This window comes from Sapajus apella, unplaced genomic scaffold (assembly GCF_009761245.1).
Source record: "Sapajus apella isolate SASKATOON/1434 unplaced genomic scaffold, GSC_monkey_1.0 scaffold3, whole genome shotgun sequence".
Taxonomy (NCBI): domain Eukaryota; kingdom Metazoa; phylum Chordata; class Mammalia; order Primates; family Cebidae; genus Sapajus; species Sapajus apella.
In genome coordinates, this window is record NW_022436943.1 from 65094144 (window position 1) to 65115546 (window position 21403).

At 55.5% G+C, this 21403-nt stretch overlaps 1 protein-coding gene across 8 annotated transcripts in view; it reads right to left on the reverse strand.

The window, feature by feature from the left end:
• The window catches only part of TSNARE1 (t-SNARE domain containing 1), a 133200-nt gene that overhangs the window by 78532 nt on the left and 33265 nt on the right, over positions 1–21403 (reverse strand). For 6 of the 8 annotated variants that reach the window (XM_032254582.1, XM_032254539.1, XM_032254575.1 and 3 more), the window contains exon 2: positions 5954–6080. The exons of 1 other annotated variant lie outside the window; for it this stretch is intronic. In XM_032254582.1, coding sequence (XP_032110473.1) covers positions 5954–6041 — 88 coding nt within the window. In that variant the 5' untranslated portion in view covers positions 6042–6080. Of the gene's footprint in view, positions 1–5953; positions 6081–13136; positions 15798–21403 lie in introns of those variants that run through there. One more of the 8 variants, XM_032254533.1, reaches the window with a different exon arrangement.

The window sequence follows — 21403 nt, forward strand, 5'->3', positions numbered from 1 at the left end:
GTGGACAGGGCTGGGGTCAAGGCAGGCAGGGTGGACAGGGCCGGGAGGAGGACTGGCAGAACCGGGACAAGGGAAGGCCGGTTTCTGCATCTGCATCTTCACCATCACATGAGAGTGCCCCAGTGTCACAATTGATAGTGAAAGGCTACTGTGTACAATTTCATTTCAGTAAGTTGAACCTTTAGATAAAACAGTCAAATTTCCAGCAAAACACAACTTAAGAAAACTGACCCAAGAAGAAACAGAAAGCTTGAATAACATTTCACAACTAGAGGAATTAATCGGTAGTCAGAAAGCTTTAGAGCCACAGAGTTTTACAGCAAGATCCCAGAAACATTCGAGAAATACGTAATCCAGTTCCTCCGCAAACTCACCACGAATAAACCACCATTTCCACTCAACACTGCAGGAGGGGTTCCAGCCAGGAAGAGAAACAAGTAACAGGTGAGAGCATTCGAAAAGGAGCAAAAACTCTGTCATTACGCACAGACACCACCAACTACAGAGAAAGCTCAAAAGATTCCACAGACAAATCATTACAATTAATAAAAAGGGTTTGGCAACACACACCAGTGCACAAAAATCAATTACACCACACATGAAAAGCCTGGTTTCTTCAACAAATACACTTGGAGGGAAATAAACAGAGACAGAAGGAACCCAGAGACAAAGACACACTCGAGGAGGAGCACGGGTCAGCCTCGGGAGGAGCACAGGTCAGCCTCAGGAGGAGCACGGGTCACCAACAGGAGGAGCACGGGTCAGCCTCAGGAGGAGCACGGGTCAGCCTCGGGAGGAGCACGGGTCAACCACGGGAGAAGCACGGGTCAGCCACGGGAGGAACACGGGTCAGCCTCGGGAGAAGCACTGGTCAGCCTCCGGAGCATGGGTCAGCGACAGGAGAAGCAGGGGTCAGCTGCAGGAGGAGCACGGGTCAGCCGTGGGAGAAGCACGGGTCAGCCTCCGGAGCATGGGTCAGTGACAGGAGGAGCACGGGTCAGCTGCGGGAGGAGCACGGGTCAGCCGCGGGAGGAACATGGGTCAGCCTCGGGAGGAGCACAGGTCAGCCTCCGGAGCATGGGTCAGCAACAGGAGAAGCACGGGTCAGCTGTGGCGGGAGCACCGGTCAGCCGTGGGAGGAGCACAGATCAGCCGCGGGAGGGGCATGGGTCAGCCATGGGAGGAACACGGGTCAGCTGCAGGAGGAGCACGGGTCAGCCTCCAGAGCACGGGTCAGCCGCGGGAGGAGCACGAGTCAGCCACAGGAGGAGCACGAGTCAGCCGCGGGAGGAGCACGGGTCAGCCACGGGAGGAGCACAGGAACAGCCTCAGGAGGAGCACAGGTCAGCCTCCGGAACACGGGTGAGCCGCGGGAGGGGCACGGGTCAGCCGCAGGAGGAGCACAGGCCAACATGGGGTCTCTCCAAGGAAGGGCGCAGCTCAACCGCAGCACGGGGTCTCAGGAGGCTCCGGGTTAAACAGCGTCTCTGAAATAGATACTCCCAGAGGCTGGCGGCCACTTCACTGCACAGCGGGTACAGTGACCAAAATGAGCTGTCACGGTGGAAATCTGGTCATGCATAAAAGGAGCTCTTCTCTTTCAGAGACACGCTGAAATATCACCAGATGACATGATCTGCTATCTGGGATTTACTCCAGAATGACACGGCGGGGGCAGCGTGGGCACACGTGCGACCAGACTGGCCACGAGCAGCTGGGGGGGAGCCAAGGGACACCAGGGGCTGCGACGTGACTGTGCCTGCTTTGGTGTGTTTAAAAGTTTCCACATTTAGAAAATTAAAACAGAAAACATTCAAAAATTAAATAAAATGTCTGAACTTTCTTTTTTATTATTATTGTGCTGTAAGTTCTTGGGTACACGGGCAGCACGTGCAGGCTCGTTACACAGGTACGCACGTGCCGTGGTGGTTGGCTGCATCCATCACCCATCACACACATTAGGTGTTTCTCCTAATGTTATCCCTCCCCTATCCCCCCACCCCCCGCTATCCCTCCACTAGCCCCCCACCCCCCAACAGACCCTGGTGTGTGATGTTCCCCTCCCTGTGTCCATGTGTTCTCATTGTTCAAAACCCACTTATGAGTGAGAACATGCGGTGTTTGGTTTTCTGTTCTTGTGTCAGTTTGCTGAGAATGGTGGCTTCTAGCTTCAACCATGTCCCCCATAAAAAAGGGCATGAACTCACCGTTTTTACGGCTGCATACTATTCCACGGTGTATGTGTGCCACATTTTCTTTATTAGGTATTTCTCCTAATGCTATCCCACCTATAGCCCCCCCACCACAGGCCCCAGTGTATGATGTTCCCCTCCTACTTATGAGTGAGAGCATGCGGTGTTTGGGTTTCTGTTCTTGTGTTAGTTCACTAGAATGATTTCCAGTTTCATCCACGTTCCTGCAAAGGACATGATCCCATCCTTTTTATGGCTGTATAGTATTCCATGGCGTACATGTGACACATTTTCTTTATCCAGTCTATCACTGATGGGCATTTGTGTTGGTTCCAAGTCTTTGCTATTGTGAACGGTGCCACAATAAACACAGGTGTGCATGTGTCTTTATAACAGAATGATTTATAACCCTTTGGACATATACCCAGGAATGGGATTGCTGGGTCAAATGGTATTTCTAGTTCTAGATCCTTGAGGACTCGCCACACTGTCTTCCACAATGGCTCGACTAAAAAAGCCAATTGTGTGCACACACCAGCAAGAAGCACTTGGAAAATGTCATATTCAGAATGGTACCACTTACAACAGCAGGAAAAAAAAAGTTTTTACTTTGTTGAAATGAATTTAAAAGATATGGAAGATCTTCAACAGAGAAAGTTATAAGACGTCATTGAAAGACGTTAAAGAAAACTTCATAAATATACAGACATGGGTGCTTGCTCATGGACTGGAAGGCTCAGAACAATAAAGAAGTCACTGCTCCCACGCGGACACAGGGGACGCCAGGCAACCCCAAACTCCAGGGTGCGACAGGTCATCCTAAACCTCATGCTCAACATCAAACGGTCAAACACATCCAACACACCTCTGTAGAAAAAAAAGAGGGGCAATTTGTTCTAAAAAATACTGAGAGTTATAGTAAAGCTATAGAAATGAAGGTGGATTTTGGCACAGGAATAGCAAACTTGACCAGAGAACCCAAATGGAAACTTTAACTATCACAGAGCTGTCACTGCAGGTCTGCAGAAGAATGGCAGATTAAACAGTTCACACAATTTTTTCTTCAAACAGAAAGAAGCAACTTTAGAGCTTCCCCTCCACCGTCATCCCACCTCACACCATAAACAAAAATCACGGGTCAATTAAACATCAAAAACAAAGGGTTCAATCTTCAGAGAGAAGTGAAAGATGACAGCATTATCACCTTGTGACAGAAAGTGCGAGCCCTGAGGGAGTGATGGATAAACCCAAGGCCAACCTGGCTAGGAACTGCTTTGCCGCACACATCCCAGGGGAAGCCACCCGGCCCGGATCGGGCTGTTTGAACCCACTGATGAGGCTTTCCTCTCCAGAACACAGGAGGGAACGCCGCAAACCCATAAGCACAAGACAAACCCAAGGGAAAAACAGGCTCACTGGCAGGAAGACTCAAATGCCCAAAAACATGAAAAGGTGATCCATCCCATTCATTATCAGAGAAACATCCATTCCGAGCAGAGGACAAGCCACACCCACCAGTTCGGCAAGACGTCGCTGTCCAACACCCCTGGGTGCTGACAAGCATGTGGGACGAGGAGGGCTCTGACGGGGCCTGGTCGACTCAGCTGCAAGTGGTCCGGCCCAGGAACGCTACCCCATGGCCTGCGGAGGCCCTGGCACGGGCACAGGCTGTGAGAGACAACACGGGAGCCAGCCTCCGTGCCCCTGAGACACGGAACAGGCGCAGACGCCGTGGGGTGCTCACAGAGCCACCAACGTGGTGCAGCGCGGGAATCAAAGGAGCCACAGCCGCGCACACGTGGAGGCGCTCACAACACGGCGTGGAAAAGCAGCACACCGCAGAGCAACACACATCATCCGAGCCAGGGAAGTGAAACCTGCACAGCTCAGCAGCACGCGGCTCACAGGGACATTCAGACGCACAAGAAAATGACCAAGAAACAGCAAATGCGACAGTTCAGGGCAAGGAGGAAAGAGGCCGGGGGAGGCGCAGGGCCCTGGGGGTCAGGCTCACCACCTCAAAACTGTGAGATCTGAACCTGTATCTGCACCCCACGCACACGTGTGCACGTGAACATGCACACACACATGCACACACACACACACACACATGCACACACTCACGCGCACACACACGTGCACACATACGCACACACACGCACACACGCACACACACGAAGTCTCCTGTCTGCCTAGCATGCCTCAGAACATATTTTTAAACATAAAAAGATCAAGCAGCTGACACGGTGCCCTGCTTAAGGCCACGGAGGCTCCCTTGGCCCATGGAAGGAACCTCCATCCACGCCAGCCCATCCCCCAGGACCCTCTCATTCATCCCGGGCCTGCCTCCTCCAGGGTCCTCCTCTCCTCTTCACTAAGCAGGCCCTCCCCGAGGGCCCTCCCTCACCTCCTTAGTTCATGGAGCCCACCACTCAGGGCCAGCAGTCCAAGAACCTGGGTCATTTCCTCCCTAACACACAAGAAAGAGGATCTCAGAACCACCCCAGTGAGAACACACACCCCCTAAGGGCACAGGACTCACTTGTCTCTCTGCCTCCCGCCCGACCCCCAGAATACCTCCTGGCACACAGCAGACACTGGATCAATGGTCCAGGCAGGAAGGAGAAAAGGGAGGCAGAGGCGGGAGGAGACCAGGGCGGGGCAGCACTCACAGCGGGCAGGAAGGATGGGGGCATCTGGAGGACCTGGCCTTCGAGGCGCTAAGTGGTGATGGCAAGATGAGGAGAGGGCACTTGGTGATGTCAACAATAGCCATCTGCCCCCATGTCCCCCCGGCTGCCATCCTATCCCAGCAGGGCTGAGGCGGGCACCAGGAGCCCTCTTGAGCACAGGCTGCTCTCTCTCTGCAGGGCTGGTGGGGAGACAAACTCAGGGTCCTGGGGGCCGCAAAGGAGCCAGCGAGGGCCCTTCACCCAGCCTCATTCCCTGAACAGGCTGCCCTGGGGACCAGCCCCAGCCAAGAGCCAAGCAGAGCTACGAGGGAGAGGACTCACAGCCCAGCAGAGAAGGGCCCCAGGTGGAGGAAGGCCCTGCTACACAGCTGGCTGAGCCCGAGGCCCGGCCCTGGGAGGACAGACATGAGCAAAGAGCTGGAGCCCCAATGCGGTCCTCTTCCTGCGCCCAGACAGTCCTCATGGCGGCTGTCCTGACTCACTAATGGGCCTGCCCTTGTGAAGGGCCAGATCTGCGGGCCACACTGACGGCAGAGGGGAGAGCGGGGGCAACTGTGGCATTCAGGTGCCATGAGGACCAAAGTGGGGCCAACCTGCAGGGCAGCAGTGGACGAGGTGAAGGGGAAGAGCAGGGGCTCGGTACTCTGAAATATCTAGAAACAGACGCCAGCTTTGCCCTGCACCGGCTACATAGCCCTGGGGTGAGGTTAGCAGCCCCGGGGCCTGTTTCCCCCTCTGCACAGAATGCCTGTCCCACACCACCATTAGGAAGGTCAGGTGAGTCCTCCCTCGCCTCAGCCATTCTCCACCTGCCAGCAGCCTGGTGCTCTGAGCACCAGCTCCATGCCCAGCATGAACTGGGACACCCAGGTCTGCCTGCAGGTGGGGCACAAGCTCCTCCTGCTCCTTTCCAGGGGCCTGAATCGCCTGAGCCCCGCAATCACTCCCCATCTTAGGACAAAGGCAACTTTTCTCAAAAGAACAGAACTGGTTACAGCCATCAGCATGACACAGTGAGGACCCTACCCACTGCCACCCCCCCACCCCCACTGCCAGCTACATCATTACCTAGGGGCTGACAGCCTTGTCTTGAGGGTCCCCCGAAAGGGCCACGGCTCCCCAGGCCACCTCCACCGGTGATGGATCCATATGACATCTTGTTACAGACGTCAGGGCCAGCAGCCTCCGTGCCAAGCTGGAGGAAACAGGAAAACCAGGGGGAGAGGGAGAAGAAACAGGGATGAAAGCTCCAGGTCAGGGTACACAGCGACCTCCGGCCCGCCCCAGCCCCAGGAGGCTGGCTCCACTGCACGCACTCCCTAGGCTTCCCACCAGCCCCCAAACGGCAGCCCCCACAGAGCCCCTTCAAGGTGACCTCTTGGTCCACTGGTCCCTATAGGAACACAGAAACAACCTGAAGAAGGCGTGCCCCAACCCCTCCCAACAGGGACCCCCAGCAAGGAGAGCCCTCTGACGGGCTCTTAAAAACCAACCACCCCCCCGCCAGCCTCCCAGCTGGCTTCTGGGAGCACCGGGCCCCCACTGTGCCCCGACACGCAGGCAGGATGGCATCCGCCGCATGTGAGCCAGGCCCGGGCTGGGCTGAGAACATGGCCCTCCCACAGCCTGCCAGCATCTCCGGCTCCGTCATCCTTAGCCGCACCCCACAGTAGTGGGGCTGGGTCAGGCCCAGGTGGCTCTGCCTTGGCTCAATCCAACCTGCGCAGCTGGGCACATGCCATGGGGCCTCTCTGGGCCTCAGTTTCTTCATCTCTGAGGTAGGGGAAGAAGAGGACCCGTGTCTTCGGCTGCTGTGAGAGGTGACTGGACACACATTAGGGCTGGCGAACAGTAAGCGCCCAACACATAAGTCATGGCACTGGCGCCATCCTGGGCATGGCACGAGCTATCCCTGGCCTGGGGAGCTGGGCATCCTGCCCAAACCTCTCCTTCTGCGGGCTGCAGCTCCAGGGACTCAGAACAAGTGACCAGAGGACAGAAGGCAGCACTCCTGCTCAGACATTGCCAGCGTGTCCTCCCTGTGTGCGGGGTCCCTGTGTGCGGGGTCCCTGTGTGCGGGGTCCCTGTGCGGATGGCTTCTGACCGGCCTATACCCTAATGCTGTCACTATGGAGCCCGCCAGCCAGGCCACACTCAGTTCTAAACGCTGTGGGTGGCGCGGACTCCACCCACACAAACACCTGAAGCAGGGAGGCAGGTTTAAGAGCAAAGTGAGCCTCGCGCCCACTGAGTGCAGCCCAAGTCCCTGGGGCTGGGGGAGGCACGTGGCCCCACGTTCCCTCCCAGCAAGACGACCGGCTGTCCCATCCAGCCCCGCCAGAGCAGGGTGGCAGCAGCACACCATTGAGCCAGTGGGCCCCACTGCCCCACTCAGAACAGTCCGGGACCCAAACAGCTCTGATTGCTGCGGATTGTACCTGCCAACATCGACCGCACTGAAAACTCAAACGGAGCCTTCTGAAAATAGTAAGAGTTCGTTTTGAAATATCTAAGCCATTCCTGTGAACACAGATGACATTTTTGTCAAAGACGGCTGCATTTTCCAAAACGAAACCCCTCCGGGGGACGCGACACTGCCCTACGGTCTCGGGCGGAGAGGAGCCTTCAACACGTAACAGCACAGCAGCCAGCGCTCCCTTCACGCTTGGCATGTGCTGACAGTCACGAAGGTGCTTTGCTCCACACACAGCTCATCCCCACAAGCCTCTAAGCTTGGGGCCACAATGATCCTTATCTTGAAGCTGAGGAAACTGAGGCACAGAGAGGTGAGGTCACTTGCCCAAGGCCACCCAGCTGGTAAGTGGTGGAGGTGGTTTCAGACCCAGGCATCTGGTTCCTGCACCCGTGTTCTCTTTACTGCCCTCAAAGGAACGAGCCCAGATAACAAAGGCTGCATTAACAGCCCCAGGACAGGAACAGAACGCCAAGAAAGGGGCTTTCAGAGAACACAGAGGCGCACCAAGAAGCCAACATGGGGAGCAGCAGCAAAGGGCTCCAGAGAAGGGGCAGGCCAAGCGGGGGCCTCCAGAAACCAGAGCATGATGACATGCGGGGGTGGGGGCGGGCAGAGGAAGTGACCAGCCCTGCACAGGCACCTCTCCGTCCGAGTGAGGGGATTCCAGAAAGGGCAGGAAAGCCAGGGGAAGAGAAGCAGCAGGAACAGCATTCACACCGATCCCAGGCCGGAGCTCATTCAAACTGGATAGGGGCTCCTCACGCCCCGTGAGACCTCAGGGCACCTGGACAGGCAACCAAGTCCCACATCCAGCATCAGAACCCACGGTGACCAGGAGACCCCACAGCTCCAGTGCTGGGAGGAGAACCGGTGTGAGGACCAAGGAGGCCATTTCTGACACCTGGGGGCCCCCAGACCGCCCCTCCATGCATGCTTTCTCAGGGGAAGTACTCAAGGGTGAGCTCTGCCAAAAACCAGGAACCATCTGAGGAGGGAGGAAGGTCTAGACTGCCTGCAACCAGAGGAAGCTGAAGAGCACCCAGGGCAAAAGCTGTGTCCAGGCAAGGAGGGCAACCTGCTGACAATGCTCTGGCAGAACGTTCTAGAGAGACTTCCTCAAGAAGATGAAGGCTGAACCGCTAATGTGAAGGAACGTGAGACCAAGAGAGCTAGAGGATAGCTTCAGGCTAGGCTCCTGAGAAGAACAAAAAACATCAGGCAAACAAAGGCAGTCACAAATTCCAGGGAAAACAAAAGGTTGGGCAGAGACGGAAAATCATCCCGGTTTCCGATGACTAGGCTGATCCTAGCAGCGCACCTGAGAGGGTGACAACACTGTAGCTACACCAGGAGGGGGAGGCAGGAAGTGTGTGCATGCATATGTGCATACATGTGTGGGCATGTGTGTGCATGCATGTGTGAGTATGTACATGTGTGCATATACCTGTGCATGCATATGCATATGTGTGCGTGAGTGTATAAATACATGCCTGCATGTGTGTATGTGTGTGCATGCATGTATGCACATGTGTGCATGTGTTAGTGTGTACATGTGCATGCACGTGTGCGTGCACATGCATGTATACATGTGTGCATGTGTTAGTGTGTACATGCATACATGTATACATGTGTGTGCATGCATGTGTGTACGTGCATGTGTGTGCATGTATGCATGTGTGCGTGCATACATTTGTGCATGTGCATGAATGTGTGTACATATGTGGGGGGGGTGCCTGCATGGGTGTGTGTGTGCTTGTGTGTACCTGTGAGAGAGCAGGTACTTGTGTGTGCAGAGAGACTTGAATCCTCACCTTGCAAGTCAAAAAATAATGCCTAAACATTTAAAAAATCCAGAAGCAATACAGGCCTATTATTTAAAAAAGAGAAACATATCAAAAGAATCTACTAGAAGATGCAGACACTGTGGACTCTGGGGAGGGGGATGGAGAGTGGCTGGGGATGACTGTTTTTCTTAATTAACTTTGCACAACTCATGTAACTCACTCTCTAAACTACATGCACGTACAATCTTAAAGTATTAAAGCTGCATTTGTAAAACTGCAATGAAACATCATCTAGAAAGACGTGTCTGGAAACCAAGAGGAGGGCTGCCGGGGGGTTGTGCCTTCAGCAGACAAGAGCCAGGTGGGCACCCAGGGCTCTCCTCAGATCCCTGGGTGGTGGCCCCAGAGCACCTACCTTTGTCCCACGTGGCCCAGGGAGGTACAGCTGATGCCGGACACGGACCAGTTCTACAGACACACCCCTCATGCCCCAGTGCCACCGTGCCAGCAGGCAGGCCTGTTCTGGCCACAGGACGTGAACTTCCATGGAGGAGCCAGCACTAACTGTCCAGGGCGAGGGTTCCTGCAGAGGCTTTCAGAGAACTTGGGAGGGGCGCTAGAACCCCAGGTCGGGGTCCACCAGTCCCAGGGAAGCGGCTCAAGGGACCCTGAGCACAGGGCACTACTTGCCATCCCCTAGAATGACGGTGAGGCACTGAGGGGGTCAGCCAGGCCTGACGCGACTTGTGTTTGGGGGGCTCCCTCTGCTTCAGGATGGACAGCAGGCTGCTGGGGACATGTGCGGGGCTGGCAGGGCAGTGAGCAGACGGTGGCAGAGCCAGGACCCAGGGAGGGAGGGAGGGAGGGGCTGGCATGGAACCCCGACAGAGTCAAGGACAAGTCCCAAGTTCTGGCCCAGAAGGCAAGCAGACTGTGCTCTGACTTCCTCATACCAGAAAGGGAGGGGAGCCGTGTGCAGGGATGAGCCCAGAGGGCCTCCTACAGGCTGGCAGACACCCCAAGCCCTGGAGGTAGGGCTGGACGCAGAAGGAGAGTCCACTGCGCAGGAACAGGTGTAAGGATGAGACCACTCAGGGAGAGGAGCCACCACGCAGAGAAGAGGGCCCCGCAGACAACACGGGAGATGGGGCAAGCTGGGGTGATGTTAGCCAGAGGCCACATCTGCCACTCTGCCACGGCAGAGCCCCCACGAGAGGAGGGAGCAGCCACCAGCCATCACTGCAGGGAGCAGTGGGGTCTCAGGGTTTCAAGACAGGGAGCACAGGAAGCTTGACGAGGGCCCAGGAGAGGCAGGAGAACTCACGGGAGGAGGGAAGGGATTCAAGTCTGAAAGAGCTCAGCTGAGACAAAGCTGGGGCCCCTGGGAGGACAGGAAGGCTGCCCAACTCCCCTCTGCTCTGGCCGGGCACGCGGAGGAGATTGAAGACTCAGCAGCCCCACCGCCGTCAAGGAGACCACCTGAGCGGACTCGCGATCTCATTTCGCCACACACAGGAGCATGACACACCCGTTTGTTCAGCAGACTCAGAGAAGAAGGCCAACCTCAGGCAGGGCCACCGAGTCACCGCAGGCAGAGGAGGCTGGTCTGGGAACACAAAACGGCAGTGCACATCTTCAGCCTACTCACGGGCCCACCCAGCCAGCCACTCTGGGCCCCTGGGGACACCTGGAATCCAGTGGGTGCAAACTTCCCATGGCTGGGAGACCACACGGGGCCACAGGGCACTGAGCTGTACCAACCCCAATCCCCCAGGTACCCCACGTTTCCACTGCCCTCCAGTGTCCACCTCAACCCCCGGCCTGCCCCAGCCACAGTGGCCCCATGCCCACACGGGCACCCAAGGTCTCTGCGCGCCGGGCCCTGTCTTGCCCCAGCCTCAGCTCTTGCTGTACCCCCGCCCCATGCCTCGCTCTCTGGGGCCTCTGCCTGGCGCACCCATGCTGCCTCCCACCTCCTTGCCTTCGCACAGGCTGTGCCTCAGCTTCCCCATGCTGCTCCTGCTCCTCCACCCTGCAGCCAGCTCACGCCCCACTTCTCAACCCAGCGTCCTACCAGGCCAGCCAGGGGCTCCCATCCTGACCTTCTTGCCCACACCCGACCTCTGAGCCCGATGCTGACCACACACGAGGCCAAGCAGCGCCATGCTCCGTAAGACGTTGAACCCCACCTGTGCCTGCCCTGGGGGGGCTGCACGCCTGCTGGAGCCGCCCTCACCCGGTGCTGGCCCAGTCCAGTGCGTCGTCACCCCAGCCCTGCCCTGACGCAGCATGTCCCAGCAGGCCAAATCAGAAACCCTGTCTCCTGCCCCCAACCAAGGATCCCCACAGGATCGGCCCACCCTTCACTGAGGGGGCAAAGAACAAGAAGTCCACGTGCTGAGCCGGTGTCCTTGGGAGCTCGGCATTGCCCACATCACTGGACGCCACACAAGTCCATGAGGAGGTGCTCTCATGCATTCTGTTCTTCGGGGAGCTGGGGAAATCCCCAGGAGAGAATGTGACTGGCCCCAGGCCACCCGGAGACCACCTGTCTCACCTGCATCTGCTAGGCAGGCCTGGCCAGGGGCCTCACCCGTGTAAGCAGTACTGATCGTCCCGACACAGTGAGACAGGGGTTATAACCCCAAACAGGAGGAGGATACTAAGGTCTGGGGTCAGCCAGCCACCAGTGCAGGGCATGGAACACCCCAGAAGGCGTCAGACCCCCTGGGCGCAGCATGCCACTCCTGTTCCAGCAGGAGCACACTGCCAACCACGGCTGGCACGGCTGCCCTGGCTGCCCTGCCAGGAGGACGGGTCAGTGCCCAGGCATGCTGGCTCACTTGGTGGGACTTCACCCGAACACCACAAGATTCCCCCAGAAGTGAGCTGGGGGCAGGGACGGGCTGTGGCGCAGGAGCCAGGAAGGCAGCCGGGCACTGTGGGGCGCAGCCTCGGAGGCCTGAGCACAGCCAGAGGGAGCCAGGCCTTCCCAACCAAAGCGCTCTGCTGAGTCCAGGACACGGGGGCACCCCCCAAGGCCTCCAGGAGAAGGCAGGCCAGCATCAGGAACTGCACTGGGCAAGGGAACCCAGTCAGGGCCAGCGCTCAGAGGAGGGAGGGCTGGGTAGCCAGGGGCATGGCCAGGAGGGGATGTGGCAGAGGACAGAGACGAGGCATGAGGAGGACATGGAGCCCCTCGGGGGAGCGTGGCAAGGGCAGAGAGGGCAATGCCTGCGCCAGATGCACCTGGGGGGCTGGACGATGGCCACAGAAGCCACTCGAGGCCCAGTTGGGCGGAAGCTGGCAGCCAGGCCAGGCCGGAGGGGTGGGCAGAAGCTGACAGGCTGTTTTGCCCAAGAATGGCCCAAGTCCCAGGGCTGCCTGAATGAGGCCGGACGGAGGTCAGGGACAATGACCCGCTGGCTCCCGAGGAGGCTTCCTACCGAGCCGCTTCCGTGCCCGCCAAGGCCAGCCATGGCCCCTCCGGCCTCGTGCCCCTCAGGCTGGCGCCAGCTTTCCCCAGGGCCCCCGGCCCCTGCCAGCCTGAAGGGAGCCATCTGTCCTTGCACTGCCCAGATCCCGTTTGCAGGGCGCCAGGGGAAGTGGGGGTGCCAGGGAACACCCACCTCAGTCAGGCGTGCCACCACCCCGGCAACTCAGCCTGCCCCCAGGACAAAGCGTCCAGGCCCAGGAGGAGGGGAGGCCAGGCAGCAGGCCACACCAACTGCCTGCCAGGCTCCCAGTCCCAACTCTGGGGCTGGGCCCCCAACTCCTAGGCTGTGGGTCCAGTGCGTGGGTCTCAAGCCCTTCAGTCAGGCTCCCGGACAGGGCCTCTGAAGCAGGGGGCTGGGCCCCACACAGGCGGAGAACACCCAGGCAGATGGGAACAGGGTCCCCAGGCTGGGCCCCTCGGCCTGGATAGAGAGCGGTCGCACATGGGTGGGCCGCACACACGGCACATCAGCTCTGCCGCTGGGGGCTTCCTCACCTGTAAACACACAGCAGCCCTTCCCTCAGCTTTGGACGCGCATTCTGTGACCTCTGACCCAGGCACCGTGGTGGGGACACAGCAGCTCTGGACAGGTCTGACCTGCTCTCAGGGACTCTGAGCTCCGGATAGGGAAGGGCAGGAATGCAGCACCATGCTCGCTCCGTGGGGGAGGAAACGACTGGCATGGCTGGCTGGACGCGCCCAGTCAGTTAGGGCACAGGAGGCCCCTGAGGGCTGGGGCTAGAGGACGCAGATGCAGGAACAGGCTCCTCCGGCGAGGCAGGGCTGAGCCGCCCACGGGGACACACAGCCCCAGAGGTGATGGCAGGAAGCGGCGCTGCCTCCCGGGAGCCAGGGCACACACCCGGACCAGGGGCCAGGGCACGGGCGACCTGTGGCCTCCACAGTGCCCACCTGCGGACCCAGTGCAGGGGAGTGAGTCCTGGGGCAGGCTCTGGCCCCAGGTGGGCTGCTCATGAGTGGGCTCTTCGGGAACAACGCAGTGACAGGGGTGGGGCTGAACCTGCTCAGGGGGAGCGGAGGCTCGGACTTGCCCTTGCACAGTGGCTGCATGCTGCTTTCACACTCCCTAACTGAGCCTCAGACCACCTCCACCGCCGGCTGGAAAAGACAGAGGCACTGTCAGTTCACAACCGGGTCGGGGGCGCCGCAAACAGGGAGCACAGGCCCAGGCCAGCAGCCAGCCCCCACTGCCCACTGCAGACCACTGAGAGACCTCGGCCACGCCCCAGCACAGGAGAGACAGGCCGCACCCCGCAACACACATCTCTGCTCCCCAAAGCCTGCCCTGTGGGGAAAACCATTTTCTACGGCAAAATGAAACTGCAAAGTTCAAGAGGAGAAAGTGAGTGAGGACGAGGCACCCCATCGCCTGCAGCAGGGGCGCCCGCTGTGCAGAGCGCATGCCCACAGGAACCTCCGTGGGGGCCCACGCTGCAGCCCCCCGCTGGGCGCCCAGCTTCCACCACGCCCCTAACACAGCCTCTCCGCAGGCAGGAATCAAGAGCAGTACGGGAAGGGGCAGTCCCAGGAAAAGTCAGCACCAGGACCCCGAGGAGCTGTGGCCTCAGGGTTTGCTGCTGGCGCTGTCCTCACCGTGAATCAGCCGACTCCCTTATTCGCCCTCAACAGACCCATGTTGACAACAGTGGGTCACCTGCCTGCCCTGGACACACTCGGCCTCTTTAGACTTCTTTGGACAATCCCTCAAAGCATTCGGTGTAAAGCAGAGAACACAGCCTGAGTCCCCTTTCTGCTGTTGTAATGGAACTCCACACAGAGGGGGGTTTATAAAGAAGAGATTTCCTTGGCTCATGGCTCTGGGGACCAAGCAGTCCAAGATGGAGGACGCTGGGGGTGGCGAGAGCCTCTTAATACAATGATGACTGGATTTCAATGAGCTTTGGACATTCACACCACAACACAGTCCCAGGAGCAGAAGGCCCGGCAAAGTCCCAGCTCAACCACTGGCCTGCTGTGTCCCAGCAAGTCCTGGCCCTTGAATCTGTTTCCTCATCTGTAAAATCGGACCACGAAGGGAAACTCAGAGGGTGGGATGAAGACCAGTGAGATGAAATATGTGAGCCGCTCTTAGGTCCCAGGCAGGAGCTCAAAGCCCCACTTCCAAGTCCCTGGCCCCTCTGGTCCCTGGCCCCACCATAACACACAGACATCTGGAAGGGTTCCTGGTCCCCCAGAAGCCCACAACCACCATGCTGTGCTCAAAGAGGCCAGCATTCAAGCTACCAGCAAGGAAGAGGACCTTGCTGCCATGTCCCCTGTGGCTGTGTAAGGGCCCGCAGCTCCCTGTGTGCTGGTATCTGCCAGGGCTGGCCCTGCAGGGAGAGCCAGCCCAAGACCACACCGCCCAGAGGAAACAGCAGGGCCTGGTAAGGAGGCAGGGAGCCTCTGGGTCCTGTTCCTGGTTCCTCCAGCTCAGTGCAGAGGCTGCTGGCCCGCCCTCGGTAAGAAAATGTTGTACAGATCCATCACCAGTGGAGGTGGCCTGGGGAGACGTGGCCCTTTTGGTGGGAACCAGGGAGGAGAGGGACAAGAGGTGGGGGTTAAAGCTCCATTCAGGGTGCACAGGGGCCTTGTGCCCCTCCCCAGCCCCATGAGCCTGGCTCTCCTGCACCCATTCCCTAGGCCACCCCAGGCTTCTCACCAGCCCCCAAACAGCAGCTGCCAGAGCCCCTTCAAGGTGGCCTCTTGGTCCACTGGTCCCTGCAGGAACAAGGAAACACAGCCTAATGACGGTGTTGCCAGGGAATACTGAGCTGCCCAGGCTGCCACCCACCCCGAGGGCCAGGCACACCACGTGCCAGTCCCCACAGGAACCTTCAAGCTGCAACGGATGCCCCCTGCCCACGGAATCCACAAAAATGGCACCCGCCCATAAATATGCCCTCAGGGTGCTCTGAAGCCAACTGACCCAGAGATCTCAGGGCAAAGACGGGGCTGCCTGGCAGGCAGTGCCCCGTGTCTTCACACCTGCTCACGAGACTGCAGTCTCACATGGAGATGGGAAGGACCTGTCCAGGAGTCACAGGGTACGATGGAGGATGACAGGCAGCACAGCTCCAGGTGAGGAAGAAGAGTCACCTGTACCAGGAATTCTCTCATCTAATTGAAACCCCAATTTTTTTTTTTTTTTGAGACGGAGTTTCGCTCTTGTTACCCAGGCTGGAGTGCAATGGCTCGATCTCGGCTCACCGCAACCTCCACCTCCTGGGTTCAGGCAATTCTCCTGCCTCAGCCTCCTGAGTAGCTGGGATTACAGGCACGCACCACCATGCCCAGCTAATTTTTTGTATTTTTAGTAGAGACGGGGTTTCACCATGTTGACCAGGATGGTCTCGATCTCTTGACCTCGTGATCCACCCGCCTCGGCCTCCCAAAGTGCTGGGATTACAGGCGTGAGCCACCGCGCCCGGCGAAACCCCAATTTTTAAAATGAGAAAACAAAACCGGGGAGGGGAAATCATTGATCAAGGTCACAGGGACAGAGCGGATCTGCAATAAGGAACCTAGCTCCCCACAGCTGCCATGCCTTCCCCTGCCCCAGCTCCCACTCGACGCCCTCCCTGCGCCGGCACTAAGGTCTCAGCTCTGCCCGCTGTACCATGAGCTACAGAGGAAGAGGAGCACATCCTCACCATCCCACCCCCCCACGCTAAGCACTCCCGCACTCACTCACCGAACAGTGGTACTCCATTAGAACTTGGAAGAGTCGGCATGAATTCATAGTTTTTAAGATGCACAGAGAAATACAGATATAGATGTGTGTGGGTATATATAATCACACAGGCACACTCATCTACATAGCTGAGTGTGGACATGACAGACAGCTACTCCCTAGCTCTGTCCACTGAGAGAGCTGAGACACTACACACCCCCATAGCACCGGGCACGCCCAGCACAGAGCTCTTGCCTCCTAAATACCAGGCTTCACTGAACGGAAGTCAGAGACGTTAGGATGCCTTAGAGAAATGGCTGATTCCAGGGCTACAGCCCGGAAAGTAAAAGATGAGAGTCTGGAGCATGGAGCATGCTGTCCTGCAAAAGAGAAAGTGCTGGAATAAAGGTGGGGGCATCTCAGAACGACGCGAGGACCAGCGTGCAAAGGCTGGCCCTGGCCAAGTCTGGACAATCTGAGTCTGCAAATAAATAATGATAAGAATTGCATAACTCACTGAATAAAATAAAAATCCATGAGCCCACACTGCTATAGATGAATAAATTTTAAAAAAACAAAACAAAAAACAAGAAGAGCTCTTCTTCAGAGTAGAAAGCCAGTTGACAACTGCAGAAGGAATGGTGGAACCAGCGGCCATCACAACGATCATTCATTCTGGTAAGAATACCCAACAGATGTTAAAGCTAGTGGGTAAAAGTTTGATGAATAACAGGATATTTACATAATCTCAAAGGATCTTCCCTGAGATGCTTATAAATTGAAAATGTAAGCAAATAACTTTACATAAGAGAAGGCTGGTAGGCATCGCCTTAGTCAAATGATCTCAGCCAGCATCGCCAGCCCTGGGACAAACCAGAGCCACGTACCCCCCTGACACGACACAGAGAAGCAGCACGATGTCACTTCTGTGGTCTTCCTGCCCAAAGTGGATGACTGAGAAACCTCAGAAACACCCAAACCAAGGAGAAGAACTCACCAGCAACCTTCAAAAATGGCTGTGTCATCAGGGACAGACTGCAGGGCCATTCTAAAGAAAAGGAGGCTAAAGAGACAAGCACATGACCCGGGATCTCATGCTACTAACAAGAACATTTTTCTAAAAAGAACGCAGTTCACAAGGTCTGTCCCAGGACAGGAACGCACCCTTTAGAATGGACAAGGCTACTGTATCCACGTCAATGCCCCGATCTTGATCACCGTGCAGCAGCTACGCACGTTGTGTATTTGGGGATCAAGGGGCATCACGTCTGCAACTCACTACCAAGTAGTCCTAAGAAAAACCACACAGGCGTGCGCGCGCGCACACACACACACACACACACACAGAGAGAGAGAGAGAGAGAGAGAGAGAGAGACAGAGAGCGAAAGAAACAATAAACCAAATGAGGGACACGTTAACATAAGAGAAATTAAGAACATATAAATGAGTGAGGGGACCACCATGTTCACCGACAGGAGCGCTCAATACTGCGCAGCTGCAGCAGCTCATGGTTTTGCAGAGGAATATGGCCAAACATTTCCAAGGTGCCACCAACTGGCCCAGGGCACTGGACATTTGCTTGCTTTTATGAAGCTTGTATAACCATGCCACCAAAACCTAATAAACCTCCCCTGAAAACAGGAAAATGAAAAACTTATAAATGAATATGTTATAAACAATGATGCAAAAACACTAAATGAAACACTGATCAGTAACATCCAAAACCCCCTCTGCTTGCTTTTCCCTGGAATGCAAGGCTAGCTCAACGTGAGGAGGCTCATCAGTGTCTGCACCATGTTAACCTGAGGGGAGAAGCTGGTGAGCTTCTCTACAGATTCAAAACAGCATCAACAGAGTTCAACACTCACTCCTGGTGAAAACACAAGAGGCTGTCTTAGAAGAATAAAATAAAGAGCCTTTCATCCTAAACGAGGATCTTATTTAGTAACAAAAAAGCACGAGGAGCCATTCCCAAAGGGCAAGAAGAAAACGAAGGTGCCGGCTGCCTCTAGTCCTGCTCCCCACTGTTCCGACGCTGTCAGCCAATGCAGTTAAACAGGAGATCAGCAAGACATTTAAATTAAAAAAAAAAAAAAAACCAGAAATGAAACAAAATTCCCTCTCCTTGTAAATGATATGACAGTATACTTGGAAAACCCTAGCAAAACAATGTTAAAATCTGAACAACAAAAGACTTGGTAAAGAATCAGGATATAAAATTAACATCCAGAAATCCACAGCCTTCACACATACAGAAATCAGTCTGAGGCTATCATGGTAGGAAAAAACCCATTGACAAAGCAACAAAGAATATAGAATACCTAGGAACAAATTTAACATGAAATGGGAAAAACCTCTACAAGGGGCCTTAAAGTATGTCAAAGTTCACAAAACTAGAACTGATCAAATAGAAAGACTTCCCTTGTTCTTGAATGGGATGACTGTATCATAAAGATGTCAGCTTCCCTGTCGCAATAAAAACACTAACACGCGTTTTTACGGAGCTAGACGAGTTGGCAGGGCAGTTCGTATAGGAAAACAAAGACATAAGAAGAACTGAGAAAATACTCAATAAAAAGGGCTCGCCCTTGCGGACTTTTAAAATCCTGGAGAATGAAGTCCTGATACACGCACACTACAATAGGGATGGATCTTGAAAGCACTGTGCTAGGTGAAAGAAGCCAGACACAAAAGACCACATGTGTGATTCCACTTTCACGCACGGTCCCTGAGACACAAACCCGCAGAAAGAGAAAGCAGATAGATGGGTGCGGGGTGGGGTGAGGGGACCTGGGGAGTGACTGCTAATATATGTGGGCTTTCTTTTCACAGTGATGGAAATATTCTGGCATTTGATAGTAATGAATGTACAACACTGTAAATAGACAAAAATTCACTGAATTGTACACTTCAAAAGGGTGAACTTTGGGATATGTGAATTGCATTGCTATTATAAAAATGCAAGAAAGCCTCTAAAATTAAAACTGTGCATGAAAATATAAATAGACCAACGGATAAGGAAGAAAGTCTAAAAATAGGCCCACGTACATATGGAAATTTAGTATATGATGAATGCGGCATCACAAATCAAAGGACTTTTTCATTAACGGTGCTGAGACATCTGCTCAGCCATTTGGGAAAAAAAATGGGTTCATACCTCACATAATAAAAAGAATACACTCCAAATGGATCATGGCAGTCAATATAAAAAAGATAAAACAATGAAAGCAAGTACAAAAAAAAGAATTCCTCTTTAACCTCTATGCAGGGAAAAGTTTCCCAAGTAAGACTCAAAATCAAGATACTATAAACTTCTGCATGGAAAAAAAAAAAAAAAACACCCTAAGCAAAACAGAAGACAACAGGCAAGCAGAGAGAAAACACGGGCGAGACACGCCAGAGACAGAGGGTTAGGGTCACCCTTAACATACAGAGCTCGAAACGGGCAAAAGACACAAACAGAAAACTGACACACACAGGATGTAAAACTGGTGCTGAAACATATGAAAAGAGTGTTCTAGCTGACTCATAACTAGGCAGTTTACACTGGCTCGGAGACTTCCCCTTCTGCCTGTGACGGAGGGAGCTGGAAGGAGTGCTGCCCTAACCGAACGATGAGAAAAGGCCACAAAACTTAGACTCATCCGACACCTGAAGCATCAGGGCCAGGGAGTAGCCTAAAACCTAAAGAAAGACAGAGTCTCGGGAGAGAGGATGGGAGCACTGGCCTCCATAGCAGAGAAAGGACGGGGACCCCGGGGGCCACACAGGCAGGCAAGAATAATTCAGCCACCTACAGCCACATCCACTCACAAGCCCTTCTCCGTGGACCCATCGGCAGCTCAAGAGAAAGACTAGCCCAGGATAAGGCAGGACACCAGGGGTGCAGGTGCCAGCACAGAGGCGGGCAGCCCTGCAGCTGAAAAGCAGGAATCCCCTCTCCCCTGAGGAATAAGAGGCCAAGCCTATGGGCTAACAGCAGCAAGGGCTGAGCCCTGTGGCCCCAGGTGATCTGTCAACACCCACAGTGGCTAAGGAAGGGTAAAAACACACTTTACGGCAGAGCGTGGTGGCTCACGCCTGCAATCCCAGCACTTTGGGAGGCCGAGGCAGGTGGATCACCTGAGTTCAGGAGTTCAAGACCAGCCTGGCAAACATAGTGAAACTCTGTCTCTACTAAAAATACAAAAATTAGCCAGTTGTGATGGTACGTGCCTGTAATCCCAGCTACTCGGAAAGCTGGGGCAGGAGAATCGCTGGGACTTGGGAGGTGGAGGTTACAGTGAACCGACACTGTGCTACACATTCCAGCCTGGGCAACAGAGTGAAACTCTGTTAAAAAACAAAACAAAACAAAACAAAACTATGTTCCTGGAAAAGGGGCAGGACACTTCCCGGGCCCACTGCAGGAGTGCAGGAAAGGCAGAAAACACTCTCCTCTAAAGAGCAGCAGAGGATTCAAGCAGAGTTTGACTGCTGCAGGGAGAGGGAAGGGTCACTACAAAAGCCCCACTCCCCAGACCAGGCCTGCCTGAGACCGAGGCTGCCACGGGACAACCCCACAGCTCCCGGGCTCCCAACAGCTAGGAGATGAACCTACTGCTGCAGGACGGGCAAGAATATGGGGAGAGACCGCCTCTGCATCCACAGCATGGGCACAGGAGGAAGACAGTGCTGTGGGGTAGGGCAGGAACACCCACCCCACCCTAAACACAAAGTAACTGGAGCAATCTGCAGCTGGGTCATACACTGAGGGTAAACACTGCAGCAACAAAACCCAAAGCCAGGCCAACCTCTGACCAGGTGGACCCAACCCCCGCAAAAACGGCCTAGCATAAGGGACATGGATTTCTCAGCATAAATACAGCTAGTGCTCAACTTATGACCACGGTCGGAACTGCGGACCGGTCGTGACACGATTTGGTCGTAAGTTGAGTAGGCTATATGTACAGTTGAAATGGTGCACACGGAGATGGTAGTGCTGCCGGAAGCTGGTCCGCACTGTCGTACGCCCAGCTGGGCAACGTTTGCGCTGCCAGACGCGGAGCAGTCGTGGCTAGCGATTGT